Below are 27,084 nucleotides of genomic sequence, written 5' to 3'. Positions count from 1 at the left end.
TACGTTATATGATTATTTTGCTCCACAGAAGTAGTTTTATTATATTAACTATAGCAATGAGTTGGTATAAATTAGTACATTGATATTCAAAGTAATAAACCACTTTTTTTGCATATTTTGTCCATCTCTATATAATTAGACGACGTATAATTACAGCGTTGTCAAACATCTTCCTGTGGAGACTATGTATATATTATTTTCTTATTGTAAGGGCACATGCCAGTAATTTATGCTTGCCTTCTGGACGAAACCCCTTTTTTTTGTATGTTGGGTTACGATTAAAGCACTTGATGTTTGTTTTTAAATTGATGTTTGTTACGTAACCCTGTAATTTTGTAGATGTGACAACTATGTTATGCAATATACTCCTCCCGAGTTTTCTTCCAGGGTGGAAAGGTGAAGCTCTCTTCTAGCATCTGACTCCACGAAGGCAAGTAAAAGAAGATATTCTTGTAAGATCCAGCCACATCACCTCGTGAATCGTCGCCGCCATTGCAGTAACTTCTTCATTAGGATATTCTGAGATCCTGTTTGCCATTTAAGTTTTATTTCTATCGAAGTAACGTAACGTTTTGTTAATTTTTGCAGTAATGTGTTAGTTTTTCTTGCTTCTTAACGTAATTTGAATAATTGTTCTGTTCTTTAATTACTAATTATATGTATTAAACCTTTAAATGCGTCTTTGTGAACCCGTGTGGCATTACCCAAAAAGAATTGGTGCAGGAAATACAGTTGATTGTTTCTTAACTGCACTTTTGTTGAATAAAATACAAGGTTTCTTGACTTTGAGTAAGTTACTAAACTCCTCAGCACTGTAACTTGGTCTCATTCAAAGCTAGTGCAGGAGGGCTTAAGGTTGAATGAAATCGTGCCGAATGTGGCCCTAAAATTCAGTTTAGTTTCACCACAATCTAACCTCCAGCTTACTCGGGAAGCGTGCAAGATTCTCCCCTCACGCATAAGTTGTAAACATTAGATTCCTAACTTTTAACGTGCTAAAATCTATGGTCAAATAGAGCCTCGTTTCACCAACGAAATTTTAAGTAAATATGCTATATTTGATTAGAAATAATTTTTCTGCATTGTTCAACATTCATATTTATCTTGTACATTTTCATTCTGACAAATAAATCATAAATATCCTATCCTAAATTCCTGTATCTTTAACTCACCGCGAAACATATTTTTCAGACCTTTTTAGGTTCTCCAACAAGAACAACAAAGTAGTTTGTAGGCTTACTCCCCGAGTAAGCGAACACTGTCAGGGAAGAGCACCTATCACAGTTTATCAAGACGAATCCCAGTTGATAGTAATCCTCAAGGTTTTGACACCGTAGGTGGGTAATACCATCAGTGAACCTCATGCGGTGCACTGTAGACATTATATACTGAAGGTTCTTTGCAGCGTCCCTTCGGCTCCTAGCTGCAACCTCTTTCATTCCTTTTCATCGTACCTCCGTTCATATTCTCTGTCTTCTATCACACTTTCCACCCTCTCCTAACAATTGATTCATAAGCAACTGCTTTGAGGTTTCACCGCTGAATGACCTAATAGGTCCCAGCAGCTTGTTCTTTGGCCTAAATTGTATATTCTACTCTATTCTCTCAAGGTTTAGAATTATCGAAGGAGTAAGGAGGGGACCAGAACCCAGGAAGAACAACTATATAAAAAGAAAAAAAAACTAATGCCTTTTCAATATTGTTATTTAAGAAAAGAAAATGATTGGAATGCGTGAAAATATGGACCTTTTGCCAAGAACTCTGATCGATACAGTGACTATCGAAAATAAACACATATAGATGAATGGAAAAAATGTCGATTCAGGATGCGAGACGATAGAAAATATTCGAGTACATGACTCGCAGACTATATTCAATAAGACTTTCCATAAACTAATGAAAAACAAAGCGTGCAAACTGAAAAATACTTGGGGAAGTGTAAAGGCATATATTCAAAAAGTTAAAAAAAAAGTTAAAGAAAAAAAAGTTAGAAAAAACAAAACAAAAGCTGACGTACAAAATGACTGGGAGCCATCAGGTTGATCGCTCAAGGCCAGACAGATCATCCGGAAATAAACTCGGGTGAAAATGAGAAAATGATGGAATTGACAAAGGTAACTCGCCGGCACCGGTGAGTAGTGCCGGTATAGGGATCAGCAAGAATTTCCCTTATTGAGACTTCCTCTTTAAACCCACCTTTACAGAAAATATTATGTACTTATGTCTAAAGTAAGAACTAGGAAATAAACGAACGTGATTTTACTTGAGCCATTCTTTTCCTGAAGTCTTCAGCAAACCCCCCCCCCCCCCACAACCACCACCACCAACCGCGAACCTCATCCCCAAGAGCAGTGTTTTAAAAATATTTCTTACAACAAGGAATATCAAGTTACTCGATTACTTTACCTCTACGGATCATGATCTAGTGCGATGTTCACTTCAATAATAAACCATTTAATAGTTTTCGAACGAATTTGATGCAGATTTAAACGCTATTCTAAAATGCATCTATAATCATTTGCGATCTGTAGTTGATGAAAGCATCGAATATCTTCGGTAAATCTATGTAATGTGTTAAAAATAAGATTAAAGCAGACTGAAATGTTACTAATTTAAGGTTTATAATCAGTTGCGATCCGTAATAATTGATGCCAAGTGTGTGAAAGCATCAAATATCTTCGACAAATCTATACAAGGGTCTAAAAGTCAGATGACGTTGTTTCATGACGTCACTGAAATGGTGTCGCAATAGAAAACGGATGTAAATAAACAGACGATGGCTGCCAGAACTTGTGACACAATGGAGACATACGAGAAAGCAGAAGATAAAAGTTCCCCTATTCCACAGTTACCCGCTAATTTACAACGTGTCCTTCCGAGAACAATACCTGGGCCTGTCAGTCCACAAAATAAGGGAGCGATAGACTGGTGAGAACATTCGTTTTTTTATATAGTATACCTAGGTACTACCCAATAGGTATCATCAGGAAATTGCCTGACAATCTGTACACTAGCGAAGGAGCTGAGACACTTTAGAATGTTTCCCAGTATCTAGATATCGATAGATTTTTATGTTAATATAATTCGTTTTTGTCAGTATCATGGTATCTTTAGATTTTCATGTTTAAATGTAAGGAAATAATGGTGTGCCGTCGTGATAATTCACTTAAACCGTTTCTGAGGAATGTGGGTGTTGCTGAATAGTAGTACAATTTGACGGCATTGACTTAAGTAGCCTATCTGATATCCAGAGACCCCGTAGGAGGCACTAGCCTACTTAAGGTTCTTTGCAGCGTCCCATCCTTAAGCCCTTAGCTGCAACCCCTTTCATTCCTTAAATCTCTACCTCCGTTCATATCCTCTTAGGGTAAAGAACCGAGTGGACTACCTGTGGCCACCTTAACCGTGTTCGGACCCACCTTCAGAAAAAGTACTTTTAACACATCCTGATGCCGGAGCTGGGCACTAGTCACGAGTCTCACGTCTCGAGGTGTTGCTCCCATAACCTATGGCTTGTGACTGGTGGCCATCTCTGGTGTCAGGATGTGTTAAAGTGCTTTTTCTGAGGGTGGGTCCGAACTCGGTTAAGGTGGCCGCAGCTAGTCCACTTGGTTGTTTACCCTACCTCCATCCTATTTCCTCAACCCTCTCCTAACAACATTTTCATGGCACGAATGTGAGGTTTTCCTCCTGTTACCACATCTTTCAGACCTAATTTACACTCAATTTTCCTTTCAACGCTGAGTGACCTTATAGATCCCAACGCTTGGCCTTTAGCCTCAATTCTATATGTACCATATTCTATTCCTAATATCCAGAGAGGCAAAGGGCAGTGACAGTTCATATAACTTCATGTTTTCAGTGGGCAAGACAGGGCCACTGACAGTCTTCAGGTAGAGACTGCTGGCACCCAAGAGAAGGGATTACATTCGTCGAATAGCAGTAGCATATGTCTATTTACACAGAGGAAGGCATTATATAAGCAACTGATTTTCACAAACAATAATGGTAAAATAATTGAAGGACATGGTAAAACTGAAGACTACTACCGTGCCCATCTGGTTTTGTAGTAACTGCCAGTTTACGTGCAAAATGACACCGTGTTTAGTACCAGCCCCTTGGGGATGAATGTAAAAACATAAGTAAAAGATGAGAAGTACCATGTTGAACTACAAAGATTTGGTCATGTTAAAAAAAAATGAATAACTTTATTCCCTGATTTTTTAAAATTCCACTTGCGAATGAAGTAAGTCTGTGATTAACTGCACAAATGAGTCAAAGGGGGTTGCAGTCTTGTAAATATGTTCAAAGTTTGGTTACTGGAAAGTGAGTAGCTTAGTCTACCTCAAGCCTACCCTAAAACCTGTTCTCACCCTGTCTAGCATATGCAAACCTGCACTCTCTAAAATTTGGTAAATGGAAAGGAGAGGGTCTAGTGAATATATATTTTTTTATTGTAATTTTGTAACTAAACAATACTATAGAAAAGGGTATATGTATGTATATAGTACCTAATGCAGTATAGGTGAAACAATTAAGAGAAATTTACCAAACAAATCAGAAATTTATGGTTTTCTCTCATGTTTTTATGTCAATCTCCAAGGGGCTGGTACTAAACATGGTGGAAGCTCTGCTTTGAGCCATATTTAGTACCAGCCCCTTGGGGATGAAAACAAAAAGTATAAACAACAGACTGCATTTTTCCCATTAGCTCAGTAAATTTCTATATTCTCCAGTCAAGAATTTACATTAATAGACGGTATCCCCATGCAGCCCTTTTCTTTACATTCACCAAAAATTTTAATAGAATATTGGATAATAAGAATTACTGCATCCATTTTTTTTCTTTTTATGTTAAGTGTATTAAATGCAAACTCCCCAAAAATACAATGTTTGACCAAGCCAAATGTCCAGCACAAAAATCATGTCACAGTAGCCTAGCCTGTCCAAAATACATATTCATAATCAAGCAACTGTATTATCAAAGATACAAGCAATCCGTGTCCAGTATATGTAATTTAAGTGTATGTGTGTATGTTTAAGAATACTGTGTACAAGTAACATGGAAATAAAAACACAATGACTAGATTAGTCCACACTAACATCAGGCTCCCCACTGCTGAAGCTTAGTGATGTCTGTCTTTGCAGTTCCCAAGGGACTCAACCAACACTTTATCTCTGTTATAACTGGGGATGTTAGTAAATTCAATGATGATGCCATTTACTTGCAGACCTTGCCGAGATGAGCATGAAAGGAGTGGCATTGTCACTGTTGCCATCATAGTCAGCTTCCTGAGCAGTAGCTGAAATCCCCTTGTCAAACATGATCTGATACAAAGTACTATTACCGCTGTCCTCATCCAACCTCCCATAAATGTCATTCTCCTGAATGTGAGCTTCAGCCTTCCTGAAGTGCTGTTTGAAGTCTGCAACAGCCTATCTCAATGAAAGTAGGGCAGTTATGCCATTCCAAACAAGAGCCCATGTGGATTGCTGACTTGGGAATACTATACGTATACTTTTGTAGATTCTACATAGTCCATTACCCTTGAGTATCTAAAACAAGCTTTTCCATCTTGTCCTAGAACACCACCATCACTTCATCCTGGAACATCCATTAGAATTGCCACATCACTGATATAATAATTACTCTTTGTGACCAATTCCTCTTTTCATCAAGCTCATTTTCCCTCCTTTTTAAGGAGAATTATTGTCCTACAAAAGCCTCTTGTCCTCTCCTGTCTCTATAGATTCTACATATAATCAGCTGGGTGGTGACTAATAGGAGGAGTTTGGAGTCTTGGATTTATTTGTTCCACTCTCCCTCGGAAACACTAACAAGTGACTGCTGTCACTTCCAAGGGTAATTTTCCAAAAATATTCATGAGGTGAATGCAGAGGTATACAGCACCACCATCACCTCTGCTTATCCTTGCAAACACTTCTCATTCCCATCACCTTAATTCTTCTTTCCATGATAGCCTTGTTCCCTGCTTCAGTTATGAGGCTTAGGGAGTACAGAATCTCTCTCTTTTTTTTTTTCTTTTTTTCAGTAACAGGGTTGTTTCTTCCCGTAAATGCAACAGCACTTTATGCTGCATGGCTTCAATACTTATTCCAGGAGCATACAGCTATCTAAGCAGTACAGTACTGGCAGAAATGTTAATCCGTCTCAGAAACTAATTTTATCACCTCCAAAAAATGCAATAATTGTTGAAATTTCAATACCAAGCATCCAGTGGTAGTAGAAAATTCAAAGATTGGTTTTTGTTATGTAGCCATTGAGGCAAGGATGTAAAATTTTTGTGGGCTAACAGTGCACACCTGTGTGCAAGAAAATGAATGGGCAGACAGCACAGCAAGGACGATGGTAACAAACATGTTGAAATGGATTCCCTTGCTATTAGGGAATCTTGTCAGGCATAAGCGGGAAAATAAAGGGAGCCTAATAAATATCATGGGGGAGTCTGGTGGCAGTAAACAAATAATGCTAGAAATTACCAAATCAGTTTTTTCCTGTGGGTGTACAGTAGTATGCCAAGGAAACTGGGAAATACTTTCTCAGAATTTGTGCCCGAAAGATGTGTTAATTACACAACAGTATTTCTACTCTCTCTCTCTCTCTCTCTCTCTCTCTCTCTCTCTCTCTCTCTCTCTCTCTCTCTCTCTCTCTCTCTCTCTCTACTAGGAGTCTTAATGGGTAGGCGAATCTAAGCATTCTGTGAAGATTGATTGGTCTCCTTCACAGCCTGCAACTCTTTGATCAAATGTCCCACCCTTGAGGACTTGAGGATGGTGTGTATAAATTACATGGCAATTTTAGATTTTTTAATGATTTTCTTTTGGACAAAGCTTTTAATTACAGAGCAGGTATTGAATTTTTTTATTTGGAATATAAGCTGTGAAAGTAGTTATACGTACTATAGAATGTGTGGACTGAGTGCCTTGAAAAATTTCAAGCAAGACTTTATTTGAATTATACATAACTAAAATAATACTTGTGATGTCCATAATCACCATTCATGTAATAATAATTTTAGAAATAAATCCATCATTAATTATTTAGGGGTTTGGCACACTTTTTTTTCTCCCGGCAATATGACATAAGTGAAATGCTACATGTTTTCACGGAATGAAAAAACAGTCAGTTACGTACTAATTAAAATTTTCAGGGGTTGGCAAGGCTTTCTTGCATATGGAGCCCAGTCAACAGTAGTTGTGGTTGATCCAGTGACCCTCCAGTGCGCGCAGACTCTGTCAAAACACCGCACTCATGTTGTTAAGGTACGTTCATCCTGCTTTGCATTTGCTTATAACCTCTTGAGAAGTGTTCACCTTAACTCAGTTACAAGTCAAATAAATCCTTTGATTTTTTTCAATTAGCTCTCTTATAGCTGTGGACCACTTTGTTGTTCCTTTTTAAAATGACACGATGCTCGACTGAAATTTAACTTCATTCTAATCTTGGTCACTTATTACACAGCATCTCTATGCTGTCAGGAAATAGTATGGTATTTTTGACAAATTTCCAAGAGCTTTTAGAAAGTTCAAGAGTTTGGTATTTTAAAATTTATTACCATGAGGTTTAATGTGTAGTTACTGAGGGTAATGTTTATGTATTTCTAACATTTCAGGTGCGATGGAGAAAATCGAGACACTATCACCAGCTTAGTGCTCCATATAGTCTGACTTTAGCCTCAGCAGATAGCAATGGCACCATCATTGTTTGGGATGTTACGAGAGGAGAAGTAACAGCAACACTTCAGGATGGTAGTAAACCTATTCAAGGTAAAGTTTTCAGTGCTATTTCAGGCAGATCACTGGCAGTAGCAAGTAATGAAAGTGTGGAGTGTTGTCTTTGCCTGTTTAAATTTTGCTTTATTTTTTAGGTGTAGTAGTAATGCTGTTCCCTGATTAATTTTTTATGTTTGTGATGTGCTACTAATTGATTTATTGGTTATGCTACTACGCTTCATGTTTTTGTGATTTCAAGTTACTTGTGAGGATGAACATTGTAGTGTTTACTGTCATGTACATATCTTGTTGATATTTTTGTTCTATTGGATTTTTCTATGATCTTGCCAATATGAGATTAAGAGTGTGTATTGATGCAGACAAATTATATATACACGTATAATGGGGTAGTGCCTTCAGTGCTCCTCAATTGAAGGGCACTGTAGGCATTAAGGTTCTTCGCAGCATCTCTTCAACCCCTAGCTGTAACCCCTTTCATTCCTTTTACTTTATGTACTTTATCTCCATTCATATTCTTTCTAACATCTTGCTTTTCAACCTTTTCTAACAATTGTTTCATAGTGCAAATGCAAGGTTTTCTTCCTGTTACACCTTTGTAACCTTTTATTCTCATTTTTCCTTTCAGTGCTGAATGACCACATAGGTCCAAGCGCTTGGTCTTTGGCATAAATTGTATATTCTATTCTGTTCTCAGAAAAAATATAAGCTAATTTGCAGCCAGTCCATTTTAGAATGAATTAGAAAAGAGTGATTAACACAAATGATTTTTTTCCTAGAGATGTCTTCCTGGATGGACAAATAAGTCTTTGAATCACTTCTTTGTATGTAATTCCATGTAAGGTTTGTTTTGCTGTTTTGTCTCCTTGGCTGTGACACTTTTTCATTGAGTTTCCCAAGTATTTTGGACTTTTCAAGTGGTTTCCCCTCCTAGTTCCTTGATGAAATGGGTAATTAATTTTGCTTGATGGTTCTCCAAAATGATTTTACACTTAGTACAAGTATCATTCTGAAGTTTGTTTAGAAAGCAAGTGTTTTGGGAGATTATTTTTTTTTTATCAATTTTTATACACTTTTAACATGTTTAGATGAGAAGATTTTTCACGATACCTCTATAAGGTTATTTGGTTATTTATTTTCATTTTTCTACTGTCCATCTTTCTGGTTTTTCATAGCTCTCATAACCTTACCCGTGCTCACATCCACTTTATGTACTTTCTTCTGTTATTGATTCTTCTAAGTTTTTTCTACTATTTTTTGCAGTTTCTGTTCTTCATAAACAACCAACTCTTGTACCATCAGCAAGCACCAGCCATTCCATTTTTGCATTCCAGAACATTGAATTTATCTCTCACATATTGTCTGAATTTATATCTCATATTTTGCCTGAATTCTTGTATCACACCATCCGCAATGATCTCAAACGCATAGGACCAAGGTCTAGAGAATGTGTTTTCTCTAGACTTTGCACAGCAGCATACACACCCTTGGTAACAGACCCACATTAACACCCAATTATAGTAGATTCACATCAACCGTGCATCTGATGTCTAGACCATTCCCTTACGACGGCTAACGACGCTCCTGGTTGGCTCTTGATAAGCCAGTCACAGGGCTGGAAACAGGGTTGCATTCTGAGGAATTTTGTCTATTATTGTAGCATTCTGGTAACATCTGGCAACCCTCCGTGGCTTTTCTGACCACAGGCCACAGCACTGAAGAAAAAAATTCTTCACTTTGCCTTTTTATGTTTTATTATGAAAATAAAGATATAAAACATATCCTGCTTAATTATACAAATTAATTTTATGGAAATCCTTAAATTTTCTTCACCAAAAAATACTATATATTAAGCTAGTGACGTGTAGTTTTCTAACATCACGGAAAATAATTCTACATCGGAAAATATGCATTCTAACCATTAAATCATAAATAAAGTAAAACAATCAGATGAACTGCCTATGGTTTCAGTGCTAAAAGCAAATGTTGTGAAGAAAAAACGGCATCACTGGCTGGAAACTCTCAGTCTTTCGAGAGAATTCACATAGGCAGGATGTATGTTTCACCTCTCCTGAGGGATACATCTTTCAAAAGTATCCCCCAGGAGAGTTGGAACATACGTCCTGCCTATATGAACTCTCGAGAGAGACAGAGTTTCCAGCCCTGTGATTGGCTTAGTAACACCCAATCAGGAGTGTCGTAAGGAGCTGGCATAGACATCAGATGCACGGTTGATGTGAATCTACTATAGTCACTCTTTCACCAATGTATTCTAACTACCTATAACTGTTTTCAGCATCTATCACCTATGAACATATAATCCAACACAAACTGTTTTCAACATCAGAAACTTAATTTCTCTTTACAAATTACCCTTATAACATATCAAGAAGCCTCGAATTAATAAGCTGTCTGTCCACATTTTAAGCCATTTTTATCCACGTTCAATCTTACTGCATAAATGTTCCATAACAAATAGGCCTACGCCCACTTGATTCACATACTGCACTCTTTTCATTGTCCCAAGCCACAAAGCTATTCTCATTTAGTTGTGTGCACTCACTTTCCATAACAAATTGCTATCTCATTTTATACTGCAGTTATGCATCGTTTATCATTCACACAAATCCGAGTGGGAGGGATGTGTAGATCTCTTCTAAGTCTAGATTAAATGCAGTACATACGATTATCATATTACAGTGGCCTCTCTATATAAAGTAGAATTTTAGGTTCCTCGGCCTCTTACGTCAAGCAGAAAATTTACAAATAAAAAAATAAGAAATCCTCTCTCCTCCCAAAGAAAAAAAAAACTTTGTTCACGGGGTTAAAAAAAAATACAATAGCATAAATTGTGTATAGCTTTCGTAATGACAGAATAGGTAGGATACGTGCTATGTAAATAAAAGGCAAATAATATTCACCATAAAGATTATTGCCAGGCCTAGACTGCTCTGAACAGTAAATATAATAGGTAGGTAGTTGGTGGTTAGGCCTAAGAATTACATCATCCAAATAAAGTAACACAATTAGTTCTACCTATATTGCGTTCCTTCAACAAATTTTGTGGAACAGTATTATCACTGGTGTTGGTAAATATGTTGTCTTGGAATGCTATATTGGAACTATATAAATGTATATTATTAATCATTTAAGATTAACGATTTATTATGACAGTAACTGTAATGTGAAACTTGTCTGGAACCCTTAATAAGTGTTTTTTTTTTTTTTTTTTTTTTTTCAATCCCATAAAGTAAAAAATTTTAACACTAGAAAATCACAATATTACGTTTAAATGTAAACTTTTAAAAAATATGCTTACGCAGTAAAATAATATTACAATTAAGTATGGAACGAAAATTTTTAAGTATATTTAAAAGTATAATTGATGTGTTTCGGACATAGGCAACTTTTAACCCGCGATTTTATAAAACTCCGGCACCAATTGCTACAGAATACTATATTGAACACGACCTACTTAAAAAGAAGGAAAAAAAACTTACACACATAATCAGACATATAACCGGATGCATTTTGAGAAAAAATTAACAATGAATATGGGTACTCACCAAAAATACGAGCGTAGACCAGCAATAGTGTCAGAATAGGTCTAGCTTTCTCAGGCCCAAGCTTATATTGCATCGGGCGCATTTTATATTTTTAAAGTAGAGTTCAAGCTGTATAATCATATGGTACTCAACCTGTGTTTTAGCATAACGCAAAGAGTACTTTTTTATTATTTACTTCTTGTCAAAGCACTTCAGTTTAATAGCTAGGCTACACTAAATTCATTCACATAAGGCTACGACATACGAACTCGAAAATTAATAACGTAAGAGAAATTAAATTAGGCACAGTAATTATGAATAATAACGTTAAAAAATCACATTTCATTACTAACAAAGAGATTCAGAAATTCGGAAACACCCCCGTAAGACGACCTGTTCGCACTGCACCAAAAGCTTGAGCGGTGTGGATACTGGATGGTTCTTTATTTATTTAATAAAAAGAAAGATATGTATCTGGCACGAGACTTGAAAAATAAGACGAAGTACAACTAAGTTAATCATTTTAGAAAAAATTTTAATTAAGTCGTTTATTGGAGAACGAAATGAAATTTTATCATGTATAAAAATTTTAATTCAGAAAGTGATAATTAGCAACTCGCTCATTTTCTTCCACACTATGACATCGAAGTTTGGACGATGCCACTTACCCGATAACGAAGTGTTTGCAAAATTCCTCATTAAATTGGAAATTTCCACATTGATATTAACATGAAAAGCTTTACAGTATTGTAAATGACTATAATAGTGTATGGCGTACTTTTAAATGATCAACAAATGTGAAACAGAAAAAGAACAGTAATGAATTTACTGACATTTGATTATCAACATTATACACACACCTTAAGTTAACAAAAGGGTAGTTAGTGAAAGTTTTTAATGCATATTATGATAAGGTTGTAATAATGTTAAAAAAAAAAATAAAAAAAAAAAAATAATAAACTGAAATGAAGAGCAATAGCAGCGAATACAGATCGTGTATGTACGTAAAGGTTAATGTCTTGAATGTCGTCAGACTCGATACTTAGATAGTTGTTGAAAGACAAGAGTTATTAGAATTTTTGTTCTAAGCAGATTCTCTATCTTAAAATTAATAAGAGAACTGTTGGTAATTAGTTTTGAATATATTGAGTTACATTTCAAATATTTATATAAGAGAATCTTTTATTGATGTTTAAAGAGCTCCATGGTTACTACACTTGAGCACACTTTTTTGTCGTGGTAACGATAAAAGTCATGATGGAGTCGTCTTTAACGAGTTATTGGATGCATGGTAATTTTGATTTTGCAAAATCTTCAACTGGACATACATTAGATCTTGATTGACTTTGTACGTAAGTAGGAGTGTAGATCTTGATTGACTTTGTACGTAGGTAAGAGTGTATCAATTTGGCGTATTAGAAAACGATGAAGGCACCATCTCTCCAGTACTTACATAAGCTTACAACTAATACAAAAAATTTTAAAAAGAACAATGCGACAAGAAAAGGTATTAAATTTAAGAAATCAAATTTTTCCACTCATATTTTCTTTAATGAAGCGATTCGGAAAATAAGTAAAGATTCTTGTTTGAAAACGTGGTAACTTGGAAGTTTTCTTATGAATGTCTATAGTTAAGCGGGTGCTGTTTCTTCTTGTCTAAAGCTAATGTCAAATTAATGAAAAAGAAAGCATGCAATCTCTTTGCTGTAAATAGTCGTGTGATAAGGTAGTTGTGTAGTGCTTTGCCTTTTTTGTTTTTATTCTGAAGCATACCTATCTACAACTAAATTTATATAATAGTATATATTGAGCTTTACATAAATGTTTAGTCTGCTTGGCTACCACAAATTCCTAGTCTAACCCTGCCTAGCCTATGAAAACACAGCAAATTATTAAGATTTACAGAAATCACAGAAACAATAACAAAATAAGACATCATTATTAATTAAGTCCAGTATATACCTAGGCCTATAAGTATGGCCCTTTGGCGAGGCAAAATGTATAGCTCGGCCTATCTACTGAGACCTTGTTGTGATATTCTAGCTTGATCAAGTTACTTCTGCTCCACACAGGTTATCCAAGGTAGTGTTCAAACTGTATTATGTGTTTTATTAAAAATTAATGATTTTTGTGTACACATAACACTGAAATAGGCTAAATAAAAAAAAATTACACTGACCAGATTAACCTAATAGGCCTCTTTTTTTACCTAACCCACATTCTGTGCTAAGTACTAAATTTGCCAGACTAATATATATTTTTTTTTATTCCCTACCTTCATTTTCGTAACTAATATTTGGGTAATGGGTAAACGTAATATCACCTTCATATAGGCCTATGACCACAGCTTGGCCTTCACCAGAACGATGTCCCACAAGGTTGTCTTTAGCACACCATACTAGGTATGTACAAATGTGAGGGCGTGATCACCTTCATCAAGACAGTCTATTACCTCCAGCTTCGTCTTGTGGGTAAGATCTTCTGATGCTTGTCAGTGGCAGTGCCATCAGCACACACACGAGCAGAAGCATGACCCTCTTTTGCATTGCACTAAATTTGAAATCGTACACGTCAGTCACCTTACCTTACCTTACCTTACAGACCTTACATCTTGTTCGGGTTGCCCCAGGTCCCTCAGTGTGAGGCACCTCTAATGTCTACCAGAGAGTTGCTAGTACATCTTCCGGTATATTTTGCATCTTCCAATCTTGGATGGTCTGGGATGCAGTTTGATATTTTGTCGAGCTTATTCTTAAACACATCTACGCTCACTCCTGATATATTCCTCAGATGAGCTGGCAACGCATTGAATAGACGCTGCATTATCGATGCTGGTGTGTAGTGGATTAATGTTCTGTGTGCTTCCTTATTTTTCCTGGTATAGTTTTTGGGCACTATTAATCTACCTCTGCTTGTCTCTTTCTGATATTTTTAGTTCCATGATATTTTCTGCTATTCCTTCTATCTGTTTCCATGCCTGAATTATCATGTAGCGTTCTCTTCCCTTTCTAGACCATATAGACTATATAGAGCATTGAGACTGAGTGGGTTTAAGCATTAGGATTTCCTTCTATTTACACCAAAACCTTTCCCCTTCTCCCAAACCCCTTCAGCATCAGTATGTAATCTGTAAATCAAAAAGTACACAGCATTATCATCGACCTCTAGTTCCAAGTAAGCGTATCTGGCTGAGCATAGGTTATTAAAAGAGTATGTATTGCAGAGCATTGAGTTCACTCTGTATTCATCCTCACAATATATAACTACTAAACATATTTACACTTTTATTGAATTATACGTAATTATCTGTACCAATTTACACTGGTATAGGTAATTACACATATACGTAATTAACACTGGGAAGCTCCAAATAACTACACGCTGTGAGTAACGGAAAAGTACTATATACTGTAATTGTTTGCTGTTTGATTCCCACAGTTACCGCTGTTAAAAGTGGCCACTAATTTATCTCCAATTCCTTATGAATGTTTTCCTTATCGTGACATTCTGTACAATGTAGTTAGCCACTCAGGCTTTGACTCTGGTACTGGAGCAATTTACTAGCAGTCCCATCAATGCCTGGTGCTTGTTATTTTTTATATGTCTTAATTGCACTCAGTATTCCTCAGTACCCACTTCCATGAGCATTCTCAGATTTACACCAAGCCTTTCCACTCTTGCTTCATTCAGATATGCCTCTTTTCTAACTTTCACATTCAGTAAACCTTCAGATGATTTCATTGACACCTGAATGAATTTTCCTCAATATAAATGATTTCATTGACACCTGAATGAATTTTCCTCAATAAACATCACTTCATTCAAAGATTAACTTGCTCATCAAGATTTCTTTTTTGTTTATAAAAGATCAATTTTGTCTCCCTAAAGTACAGGGCAATTCGTTCATTATCATTAAATTTTCTACCATGCCTCACTTTTTCACCCATTTTGCCGCATTTAACTTATTCATCCTCCTCTTTTGTACTACTGTACATCACAGTTATCTGTTAAGTTTATTTCAAAGAATCCTTTTTCCTCCTCCCAACTCTCATAATCCTGTGATCATTTTGTACTTACATTGTAATTTTTTGTGTAGCCTGCCACAAGGAAAGTGGAATTCTGTTAATTACAACAATGCTTAATTTTTAAAGCTTCCTACCATGTAAGTTTCATGCCAAATACCAAAGGTTTTATATATATGTAGCCAGAAGTGTTTGAGAAAAGTTCTGGTAGGTACACATCCTCCCTTATTCTTGTTCAGAATCATTTTCCTTCACTACCTGTGGTATGTAGGCAGCACACTTTGAAGCAAATGACAAAGCAGCATGTTGCCCTTTTTTTTTTTTTTTGCAAGTGTATTTTTTTAGTTTCATTTTGTCATGGTTTATCACTTTGGTTGCTACATATATTAGTTACCATGCTATCCTGCACATGGATGTGTTGTATCTAGTCTCATATTTAAATAGTGAGCATTTGATTGGCAGGTTACTTATCTTCCATTAAGAATTTCTTTCTTCCATTACTTTCCCTGTAGGCAACAAATTAATTGTCTAATACTACTTTGGGATTTTATACATGCAACTTACCCGGCAGATATATACTTAGCTATAGACTCCGTCGTCCCGACAGAATTCAAAACTCGCGGCACACGCTACAGGTAGGTCAGGTGATCTACCATTCCCCCCGCCGCTGGGTGGCGGATCCCGACCATTCCCGTTTTCTGAGCCAGATTTTCTCTGTCGCTGAGGCCGGCAACAACTGTTGTTTGGTCTCTCCTGATTGGAATTCTGCTCATTTTGCCGAGAATTGGTTGGACTCATTTGGTGAAGTTACTCTTGTTTATTCTCGGGATTGGCATACGCTTATTTTTGGACTGGATTAGGACTTGGATTTGGTTTTGTCTATTAAGATGGCTGAAGTTAAAGTAACACCTAAGTTTAGGGTTTGTGCAAGGGAAGAATGCAGAACTAGGTTGTTTAAAGGCAGAGTAGATCCTCATACACTTTGTAGTAAAGGTAGAGGTTCTGAATGTGCGTTTGATAGAACTTGTGCTGAATGTGAAGGGCTTACGGAGCAAGGATGGAAGGATTTAGCTTCTTATATTAAGAAAAGAGAGAAGGATAGAGCTAGGAAAGCGTCAGCTAGAAGCTCGAGTAGATCTTGTTCTTTTGAGCCTGAATTAGAAACTAACAAGCTAGATGATGTTTCTCCCATAACCTCAGCCCCTTCTCCCTGTGTTGAATCTAAGGATTCATTTTCAGAAATGGAAAAAATGAGATCCTCGATCAGGGAGCTTCAGGAGCAGCTTAAAGCTATGGAAACACAAGGTAAGAGTGTCAGTGAATACAGTGACCCCAGTGCAGTGGAGGGGGCGTCTGATCGGCTCCGCATTGCTCTAGGCCTAGACCGCTCCAAACTCCCAGGACCAGGGAGGAGGAATGTCAAAAGCCGCAGGGAGGATGTGGAGCATCCCAACGATCAGGCGTCCCTTCGGCAGATCCTGAAGTAACGACCCAGGCTGCCTTGGATAGCCGTAGAAAAGGCATCCTGGAAGAGTGTTTTTCTGCGTCGGACTCCTCCTTGTCCAGGTGTGGATGGAGCTCTGCTTCGAAGTCTCGTCCTCTGAAGAGATCGTGGGTAGCGCCGAAAGGAGACGCTTTTGATTCAAGCCCAGAGCGATTTCGCCAGAGGATTTTCCTTCGACTAGTAAGAAGGCGAGAAGACCGTCTCCAGCGCCTCAAGATCCGACTAAGCTTTTCCTGCTTAATCTACAGGGAGCAAAATATCCTCCTTGGTAGGCGCTCTACATACGGATCGTCTCGAAGAAAAGACTCCTCCCTTCCAGTGAAGAGATCGAAGTTTTCTTCTCCTGGTAGGAGAGAAGTTTCTCACTCTAGCAGGCGCTCGTCACCGGAGAGACTCTCTCGTTCTCCCTTTAAACGATCCTCTCCTATCTATAGGAAGAAAGTTCCCAGCGGTAGCCGCTCGCGAGGCAAGCGATCAGCTACGTCTCTTAGGAGAAGTCAGGAGTCGGACTCCTCTTCTGAGGATCAGGATAGGCGTAAGAAGGCAAAGAAGCAGGAGCTTTTTAGACACATAGAGTTGACAGAGCCTAGTAGGCGCCAAGAATATCACAGGCGTATAGAGCCTAACAGACGCCAGGAGTCTTGTGAGAGGCGTCAAGAGCCTACCAGGAGTCACGACAAGCGCCAGGAGTCAAGCAGGCGCCAGGAATCAAGCAGGCTTCAGGAGTCGAGCAGGCGTCAGGAGTCGGGTAGGCGCCAGGAGTCTAGCAGACGCCAGGAGTCGAGCAGTTTCGTCAGGAGTCGAGTAGGCGCCAGGCTCCTTGTACGAGCTTAGGTCAGAGTAAGACCCCTTCGCACTTTATGAGTTCTTCGGAGAGTAGGAGCCCTTCACCTGGTAAGAAACAGGTTCCTGAGAGAAGATTCTTCGTGCGTTTAAGAACTCTATTGCGCCTTGTAGTAGCAAGGATTTGTCACCACGGACGACGTTCTTCTTCGTTTGACAGAAGTCCCTCGACAACTAAGAACCGCTCTTCTCCGAAAGGATCCCCTACAGCCGGAGACTTAGAAGAAGTCTCGGATGAAGAATACCAGTGGATGTAGTAGTCTCTGATTATAAGAGATTGTCCTTGTTGTTGTTGCAGGAGTTCGGGGATAAGCTTCAACCAGCGGATCCGCCCTCTCCAGGATCTTTGCTATCAAGCACGAAGTCTCCAAAAGCATCCTCATTTGTAAAAATGCGTCCAGCCCTTAGTATGAAAAAAGCGTTCAAAGGATTTGGAGAATGGCTTAAGAATAAAAGAGAGGCGGGCAAGACTGTTTTTTCATGCCCTCCTTCAAAGTTGACGGGTAAACCTGGAAGATGGTACGATACCCAGGAACCTATGGGCTTAGGACTGCCCTTCATCGGCAGACGCAGATTACGCTTCCTTAGTAGATTCTTCAAGGAGGCGCGCTCTACTATCAGCAAAAGCTACTTGGGGGATGTGTGACTGGACCATCTACTAAAGGGACTCTTTAGGACACTAGAAGTATTCAATTTTATGGACTGGGCTTTGGGAGCCCTTGCGAAGAGAGCCCAAGATCCCGAATTTGTCACTATGGACGAATTATCGAGTGTATTATCTGTCTGGACAGAGCGGGTGATGGACGGTTCGGTGGAAGTGGCTGCTCTTTTTGGATCGGGAGTTTTGAAAAAGAGAGCAGTGTACGGGTCTTTCCTGTCCAAGTCAGTATCTCCTCTACAGAGGTCGGCCTTGCTATATTCGCCACTTTCGAACCACTTTTCCCACAGGACACGGTGAGGAATGTAGCAAAATCATTAGCTGGAAAAGCCACGCAGGATTTACTGACACAGTCGCAAAGAGGTTCAAGCCTGCTGTTTCCTTTTCAAAAGAAGGATAAAGCACCTCTTCAGCAGCCCTTTCGAGGAGCCTCTTCCTCCTCAAGAACCCCTTTTAGAGGTAGAAGACCGGATACCAGAGGAAGACCTTCCAGGAGACCCGCAGGGAAGGCAAAATGAAGAAGAAGTCCTCCAGATAGCGGTAGCGCCAGACTGTCGAACTTTGCCAGAGTCTGGGCGAAGAGAGGGGCGGACAGCTGGGACCCTCTCGATCCTCGAGAGAGGATACCTCATCCCCTTCAGGGAATATCCTCCCTTAACAACAAGAACTCCAAGGGAGTTAACAGCGAGATACAAGGATCCTGTCAAGAGTCAAGCTCTCCTGCAAGCAGTAGAACTTATGTTGCAGAAAAGGGCAATAGAACCGGTTCAACGATCTCCATTCACCCAGGTTCTACAACCGTCTATTCCTGGTACCAAAAGCCTCGGGCGGGTGGAGGCCGGTTTTGGATTGTAAGTGCGCTGAACGTCTTTGTGATAAAGAAGAAGTTTCTCGATGGAGACCTCTTCCTCTGTACTTTCTGCTCTTCGTCCAGGGGACTGGATGGTATCCCTGGACCTTCAAGATGCATATTTCCATGTGCCAATTCATCCGGCATCAAGGAAATACCTAAGATTCATGTCCACAGGGAAGAGTGTTTCAATTTCGAGCGCTTTGCCTTCGGCCTTTCGACGGCCCCGCAAGTCTTCACGGGTATCCTAAGGAATGTGGCACATTGGCTACATTTAGAAGGGATCAGAATCTCGATGTATTTGGACGACTTGGCTAATACGAGCAAAGTCGAAGCAACAGTGTCTGGAGGACCTTTCGGTAACATTAAAGATGACGCAGTCATTGGGACCCTCCCTAGTCAACCTCGAGAAGTCCCAGCTGGATCCGTAGCAGAACATAGTTTATCTGGGGATTCGGATGGATTCTCGGGGTTTTCTAGCGTCTCCATCAACAGAGAGAATAGAGCACTGCCTTACAAAGGTGTCAGTATTTCTAGGGAAAGAGCATTGTCCGCGAGAGTGGATGAGTTTGCTGGGAACCATTTCATCGTTGGAGCAGTTCATTCCCTAGGGAGACTGCACCTAAGACCCCTTCAGTATTATCTGAAGGAGAACTGGGATCAAAGTTCCAGGACCTCGAAGAGTCATTCAGGTCAAACAAGATCTTCGGTGGTGGTTAGACCCGAAGAAACTCGGTCAAGGAATATCCTTGCAACTAAGAGCCCTCTCCGAGCGTTGTTGCAGAGCATCGGACGTAGGGTGGGGAGCAACGTTGGATTCGCAAGAAGTGTCGGGAACCTGGGAAGGAGCTCAGGTGTCCTGGCACATAAACAAAAAGGAACTGTGCAAGCCATTCACCTAGCTCTCTTGCACTTTCAAGAACAGATATTAGGATCGATCATTCAGGTCAATTCCGAACACGACAGCCCTAGCATATCAGGAAGCAAGGGGGAACTCATTCATTCTCCCTTTACGAGACAGTGAGGGAGTTGTTGCTTTGGACGCAAGAGAAGCAGATCTCTCTTCTAACGAGATTTATTCAGGGAGAGAGAAATGTTCGAGCGGATCTGCTAAGCAGAAGAAACCAAGTGCTCCCCACCGAATGGACTCTCAACCCTCAAGTGTGCGATCAGTTATGGGGGTTATGGGGAAGGCCGAACGTAGACTTGTTCGCAACCAACTGGAACAAGAGGTTGGAGAATTATTGCTCCCCCATCGCAGATCCAAGAGCAATAGCGATAGACGGCCTCCTCATGGATTGGAAGGGAATAGCGGGTACGCTTTTCCCCCCTTCAAACTGGTAGGGGAAGTAATAAGAAAGTTTGCCTCCTCAGAGGGAACGAAATTAACTTTGATCGCCCCCTTTTGGCCAGCCCTAGATTGGGTGACAGAGTTGCTGGAGTGGATAGTGGATCTTCCCAGATCGCTCCCACTAAGGAGCGATCTGGTATCACAAAAACCTCCCCGCTCTAAGTCTGACTGCCTTCGACTATCGAAGGACTCGTTAGAGCGAGGGGGGTTTTCCTCGTCGAAGCTTCAAAGCAATCGCAAGAGCCAGGAGACCATCCAACATTACGGGTGTACCAGTCGAAGTGGGAAGTGTTTAGAAGATGGTGCAGGACGCATGAGCTATCCTCTTCCAGTACCTCTATAACCGACATTGCAAATTTTCTTCTTTACCTTAGAAGTAAGTGTGGCCTAGCTGTATCTACGATCAAGGGGTATAGAAGTATGCTGGCCTCGGTGTTTAGGCATAGGGGTCTGGATGTGTCGGACAATAAGGATCTCCATGACCTTATTAGGTCTTTCGAGACCTCAAAAAGTCAGAATAATAAAAATCCCAGTTGGAACTTGGATATAGTGCTTCATTATCTGATGTCTGAAGGATTCGTACCTTCCAATAATTCTTCTTTTAGAGATTTGACAAGAAGTCTCTATTCCTGTTCGCCTTAGCCACGGCAAAAAGGGTGAGTGAGCTTCAAGCGTTAGAGGCAGAGTGGGGGTTTAAGAAGGAGGCTGCAATTTGCTCTTTTAAGCCTCTCTTCTTAGCCAAGAACGAAAACCCATCAAAACCGTGGGCCTAGAAGCTTCGAAGTGAAGGCACTCTCTTCTCTTACGGGGGAAGAACAGGAGAAGACCCTTTGTCCAGTAAGAGCGCTAAAATTTCATTTACAAAGAAAGTCTCTTTTGGGAGGTATGCGGAAAGTCTTTGGTGTTCGGTTCAAGGATCCTACAAGGCCAATATCAAAAAACGCCCTTACGTTTTTTCATTAAAGACATTATTAAGGAAGCGCATCTTAAATGTTAAATGTGAAGAACAATTTAAACTCCTCAGGGTAAAAGCACACGAAGTGAGGGCCATAGCAACCTCAATGGCTTTTCATAAAACGTGGTCCTTCAAAATCTAATTGAATCCACGTATTGGAAGTGTAACTCAGTGTTCGCCTCTCATTATCTTAGGGATGTGAGACTTACTTATGAGAAGTGCTTTTCACTGGGAGCGTATGTGTCCGCGGATTTAGTGCTGGAGGAGGAGCTGAGGTTAATCCTAATTAGTTAGGTTATGTAATTTTAACATTATGGTGGTGGTTTTTGTTTTTATGGTTGACTGAAAGAGGTATAGGAATAACCCTTTTCAGTTCTTAGATTTAACATGGTTAGGAAGGTCAGGTGGTCGGGATAACTTTTGGTCCTCCTCGTTGTGCATTATGTAAAGCCTAAAGCTCTGTCATGTAAGAGGGCTAGCCCCATTGATAAGATACAGGTCAGGCTCTGCCATGTAGGCGGGGGTAAGCCCATTGGTACGATCCATGCAGGTTCTGTCGCGTAAGCGGGCTAGCCCCCATTGACATGATCCCAGAAGGGCTGTTCGGTCATAGGTGGTTTACCTCACTGAAGCTCTTGAGGCATGCAGACTAAATGACAGTAATCATGAAGTCTTCGGCCCAAACCAGGTAAGAACCAAGGATTGATATCCTACAACAATTGTTGTTTCCCGTTAAAATATATATATATAGCTGTCTCTCGCCTCCACAAGGTTTCAATCAGCTAAGTATATATCTGCCGGGTAAGTTGCATGTATAAAAATGATATTGTTAAGATACAATAAAGTTTTATACATACTTACCTGGCAGATATATACGATTAAGGGCCCACCCAGCCTCCCCTCAGGAGACAGGTGTAAGAGAAAATCTGGCTCAGAAAACGGGAATGGTCGGGATTCCGCCACCCAGCGGCGGGAATGGTAGATCACCTGACCTACCTGTAGCGTGTGCCGCGAGTTTTGAATTCTGTCGGGACGACGGAGTCTATAGCTAAGTATATATCTGCCAGGTAAGTATGTATAAAACTTTATTGTATCTTAACAATATAATTTTTGTGTTTGCAAAGTAGCACCTAGGGATGAATGCCTCAACCAGTATCCGAATTAGTATTACTTTTCTTCATGCATCAATTCCATATTGTCCTAAGCATGACCATCCACTGCCCTCAGCTCACTCGGAAGATTGATGTGTTGGTTATATTAGTTCAGAATGTTTGGTAGTAGTTCCTTGATGATTTATTTCACCTATTCTATGGTGTTATAGTTGCCCTGTTTTAGCATATTGAGGTTTCTATCGAGGTGTATATTTAGATATACATACATGCTTTCTTTTCAGAGGTTACAGTTAAAAAAAAAAAAACATAGTTCTGGGCTAAATTATCTGTTCAGAGAACTCTTATATCACATGGGTTGTTAAGATTCAAGTTTTGTTGATATTGAAACTCCAATACCATCTGAATATGATGGAGTCAGTACGTGATCTATTCTGGATTCTATATTTGTTACATTTTTCAAGAAAGGCCATTATTTTCTTATCAGATAATGAGATGCATATACGTACAGGTAGTCCCTGGGTTATGAGGGTATCGGCTTACGATATTCCGAGGTTAAGGGGCTTTTCAATTATATTCATCAGAAATTATTTCCAGGGTTACGACGCCTACAACACTGATCTGGCAGATAAAATATGACACCAAAAATGCAAAATAATCAATATTTGAAGGTTGTTTTGATGAAAAATGCAATAAGAATGCAGTTTACATAGTTTTCAAAGCATTAAAAGTAAGGTTTCTTATGATTTTTGACGATGTTCCGGCTTACGACGATTTTCGGGGTACAACGCGTCTCAAGAACGGAACCCCTGTCGTAACCTGGGGACTGCCTGTATTTGTTACATTTTTCAAGAATGATCATTAGTTTTGTATCAGGTAATGAGCTGCATATAATTGTTTAAGCATATATCTGATTTGCTCAAGTTTTTTTGCCAAACAAATTGATAAATTTCATTGTGTGGAGTGCTATCAATACTATTAATTTCTTTTCAGAACTTGAATGGTTGGGTGGTGTTGATGGTAGTGAGCATCTCCTAGCAGCTCTGCACCCTCCTTACTCCATCATCATTTGGGACACACGCCACAACACAAAGTTATGGAAAAAATCATACACAGAAGTGCTGACAACATTCCATTTTGATCCTTTCCACAATAATAAGATGGCATGTAAGTATAATAGTATAAACTTTGTCTTTCTCATATTCTCAAATACTTGAGTAAGTGCTGTATTAACTGTTCTGTAATAGAGAAGTCAGTGTGTCCTTAACAAATAACTGTTTGATTTTTTATCATTTGTACCTACAAACAAGAATGTGAAAAAATTAATATTGTACATGTAAAAATTATCCATTATATAGTGCTGTTTAAGGTATGTGTAATTATAAAGTTATTACTGTACTTAAATGATAAATCAATTTGTAAAATCATGTTTTCAAAGAGAGGCAGCATAAAGGCTAATCCAAAGATAAAAAGAGCTAATATGTACTGTACTTCTTTATTGATGCCTTACATATTAAGCATGGTTAACTCTATTAATAATATGCTGTGTATCCATACACTGTACTGATTATTTTTAATGTGTAACAGTGACATTCAGTGGGTAATTAACTAATTCTGTGGTTAGATTTGCCATTTTTAGTACTCAGGGTTTGGTATTTGCATCATTTCACACTTTATTACCATAATTATTTACTAGTACGTATATAGTACACAAGTGGGGAAATATATAAATAAAGGTAGATGAAATAGTTTTATCAGAAATTGAGTGAAGGTATGATAGCCAAGTACAGTATAGTACAGTATAAATAGGTAAATTAAAATGTATCACTGCTTACTTCAAGTTTTCATGTGTACTCTATGCTCTGGGTTTTCTATCATTCCACATACGGTTTGTTTTCATTTGTACATTATTCTTTTTAGAAAGACTAAATAAGTTAAAGTATTTATTGTTCAGTATTAAGACTAAGTTAGAATATATATTGTTTAAGATTGGCCTTATTAATCTCCTGATAAAAGAAAAAGGAAAAATGTGCTTCAGAGACTGTATTGATTGAGGTGATGAGACACAAGAATGTTTTTGTTTCTTCTATTTATGCTTTGTAATATTTAGTTGTAACCTCTTCTCAGTATGTCGTAAAATTTTTGAAGAATGTTAAGAAAAAGAGGTATGTATATTTTAGGATGTCTTGGTAATGTAATGGGTTAATACCCCCCTATAGACAATTTGTTACCATCCCTTCTCTTTCAAAATTTTTCATTAAGATTGTAGAAATGTAACATATTTTACTGGCAGGAGCACAGGGAACTTGGGTTATGATTTAAAAAAAGTAAAATGCTATTACTCATAGCAATTGAAAGTTGTTAACATTACAAACTTTGTAGTTTTAGGAGGAGGCTGTGTTTTGTTTGTTGAAGACTTCAGCCTTAGCAAGTGTCCGTCATCCAATGGTCGAAAGTTCTATGTGTCTACACCTCGTACAAGTCCTGGAAGAATCTCCAGCTCCATTCCGTCATCTGCAAGTAGTAATTCATTAACAGATGAAAGAGCCAGCTCGAAGATCAGGCGAAAAATGAGAGAAATGGTTGTTGGGGAGGTCAAGCCAAAGTAAGTCAAATCATGGTCTCACTCTTTTATGCATTTATGTGTTAATGAATTTCATTCATGTAAAGTACGTAGTGACTTTTTAACTGTGTAAAAGATATATGATGAAGAGACTATAATGCAGATGACTGTCAAAATCGTGCTTGCTTTTTTAAGAGGAAAATAATATTCTGTGAAACAGATAAACCCTTAGATTGAGTCTGCAACTTTTACCGGGTAGTGAAGTACATATTCAAAATGATTCAAATAAAAAAAACAGTGCATTGACCTTATGTGGGAATAAAGTTGAGGGGTCCACATTGAAAGTAGGAAAAATGTAATTAATTATGGAAAGCCTTTTACGTATTTATCTGCCAAGATTAATGTTGTATACAGTACTTAGCAAATAAGTTTAACATGTATTTGGGACAGTTACTTAATGGAGAACTATAAGCATTGCCTAAAGAGTGTGCCTGGGTTCTTAGAGGTAAACAAAGCCAGTTCCCTGGAATTGCTACATTTTACTTCCAAGATCAAAATGTTGCTATATTTGATGCATTCAGTTACATATGTATTAACTTCTCTAGATATTTGAAGGTTAGACAGGTTTGACATGAAGATAGGTAAAATTTCTCTTAGAGCTTATAGTTACCTTAGACATTATTCAAGCCTTCATTATAGTATTACACAAGATCAAACTAGACTGAAGAATGACATCTAGAAAGGCATGGTGAAATTGTAACATGCAAGAATTTGGCGAGTGTAATTTTTTTAAAGAAAAGGACAGATTTATCACTACTGTATTAGCTTTAGCATAGAGTTGTCAAATAGATGACTTGAAGTAAATTTATAGAATGAAGAGTTTCCATACATGACCTTTTCCTTACCATACTGAAATCCTTAAAGATATTCAACTCATAGTATGGAAAACACCCTCATAATTATAGAGAGGGTTTTGAGAGTGCCAATTTTAAGTGTGTTAACATTTAATAGAGTTTGAAAGATTTGACCGTAGTATAATTAAGATTAATAGATTCTATAATTATTAAAAAAATACTGATTCAAGATTCTATAATTATTAAAAGAATACTGATTCCGGATGGCAGCAGTTAGCAGTGAACTTAAAGATTTCTACACTAGGTTTGGAGTCATTGCCAGTCCATAACCACAGGCAAGATGTCCATAGTTTAGGGTTTATTGAACTGATATTGCTTTAGGCTTGGTGACAGGAGTTGCAGAGTAATCCTTTGGAAGAGAGAGGTGATACCAGTGGTATTTTTTATCATGTCAAGCAGATTATGGTATATAAACAGATATAGGGGAAAAAAAAAAATACATAGATTTCACTCCAGGTAAAGAAGAGTCATACACTTTTGTCTCACTGTACTGATACAGCCCACGCCTGGACAAAATTATGCACTTAAGCAACAGTGATAGGTCACAAAGAACACAAAACTTTATAAACTAAGAATATGACAAGACAGCATCTCCCCAAAACAATTCAGCAACTGGCTATCATTATAGCTTTTTTGAAGCCTGAAAAGAATAGACCTTTAAATTTCCAATGGTTAATGGTACACTATCCAAACCATACTTTCCTCTAGGGTGCTCTCCTTCCAGATCTATGCATCGGCACTGCATTGTGCAGTTGAACCGAGAAAGCAAATTATTCTTGCTGTGTGCTGCTAACTCAAGGAGTTCACATGCAACATGTCAGCTCCTCCAATCTTAATATGTCTGTATAATATGGCATTTTCATAAGAAATACAATGATAAACAAATGTTCTACTAATTTTTACTTTATTTTATAAAATACAATTTTCCAGGAATGATGATGTTAGTCAATTAGCTGAGTGTCTGCAGTTAGCTTACCACAGAACTGTGAGGGACCAATTACTTTTGCTCTACTCCAGA

General features: G+C 38.5%; 1 protein-coding gene across 1 annotated transcript in view; it reads left to right on the top strand.

Moving 5' to 3' along the window:
• Window positions 1-2,756: 2,756 nt before the first annotated feature.
• The window catches only part of LOC135225884 (WD repeat-containing protein 11-like), a 94,781-nt gene continuing 70,453 nt past the window's right edge, over window positions 2,757-27,084 (top strand). Inside the window, exons 1-5 of the mRNA XM_064265452.1 lie at window positions 2,757-2,928; window positions 7,173-7,284; window positions 7,635-7,788; window positions 23,583-23,756; window positions 24,972-25,194. Of these exons, the coding sequence (XP_064121522.1) occupies window positions 2,777-2,928; window positions 7,173-7,284; window positions 7,635-7,788; window positions 23,583-23,756; window positions 24,972-25,194 (815 nt within the window). The 5' untranslated portion in view covers window positions 2,757-2,776. The remainder of the gene's footprint in view (window positions 2,929-7,172; window positions 7,285-7,634; window positions 7,789-23,582; window positions 23,757-24,971; window positions 25,195-27,084) is intronic.

This window comes from Macrobrachium nipponense, chromosome 13, assembly GCF_015104395.2.
Source record: "Macrobrachium nipponense isolate FS-2020 chromosome 13, ASM1510439v2, whole genome shotgun sequence".
Lineage (NCBI taxonomy): Eukaryota > Metazoa > Arthropoda > Malacostraca > Decapoda > Palaemonidae > Macrobrachium > Macrobrachium nipponense.
The sequence above is the reverse complement of the archived record's forward strand: the minus strand, read 5'-3'. Positions and strand labels throughout refer to the sequence as shown.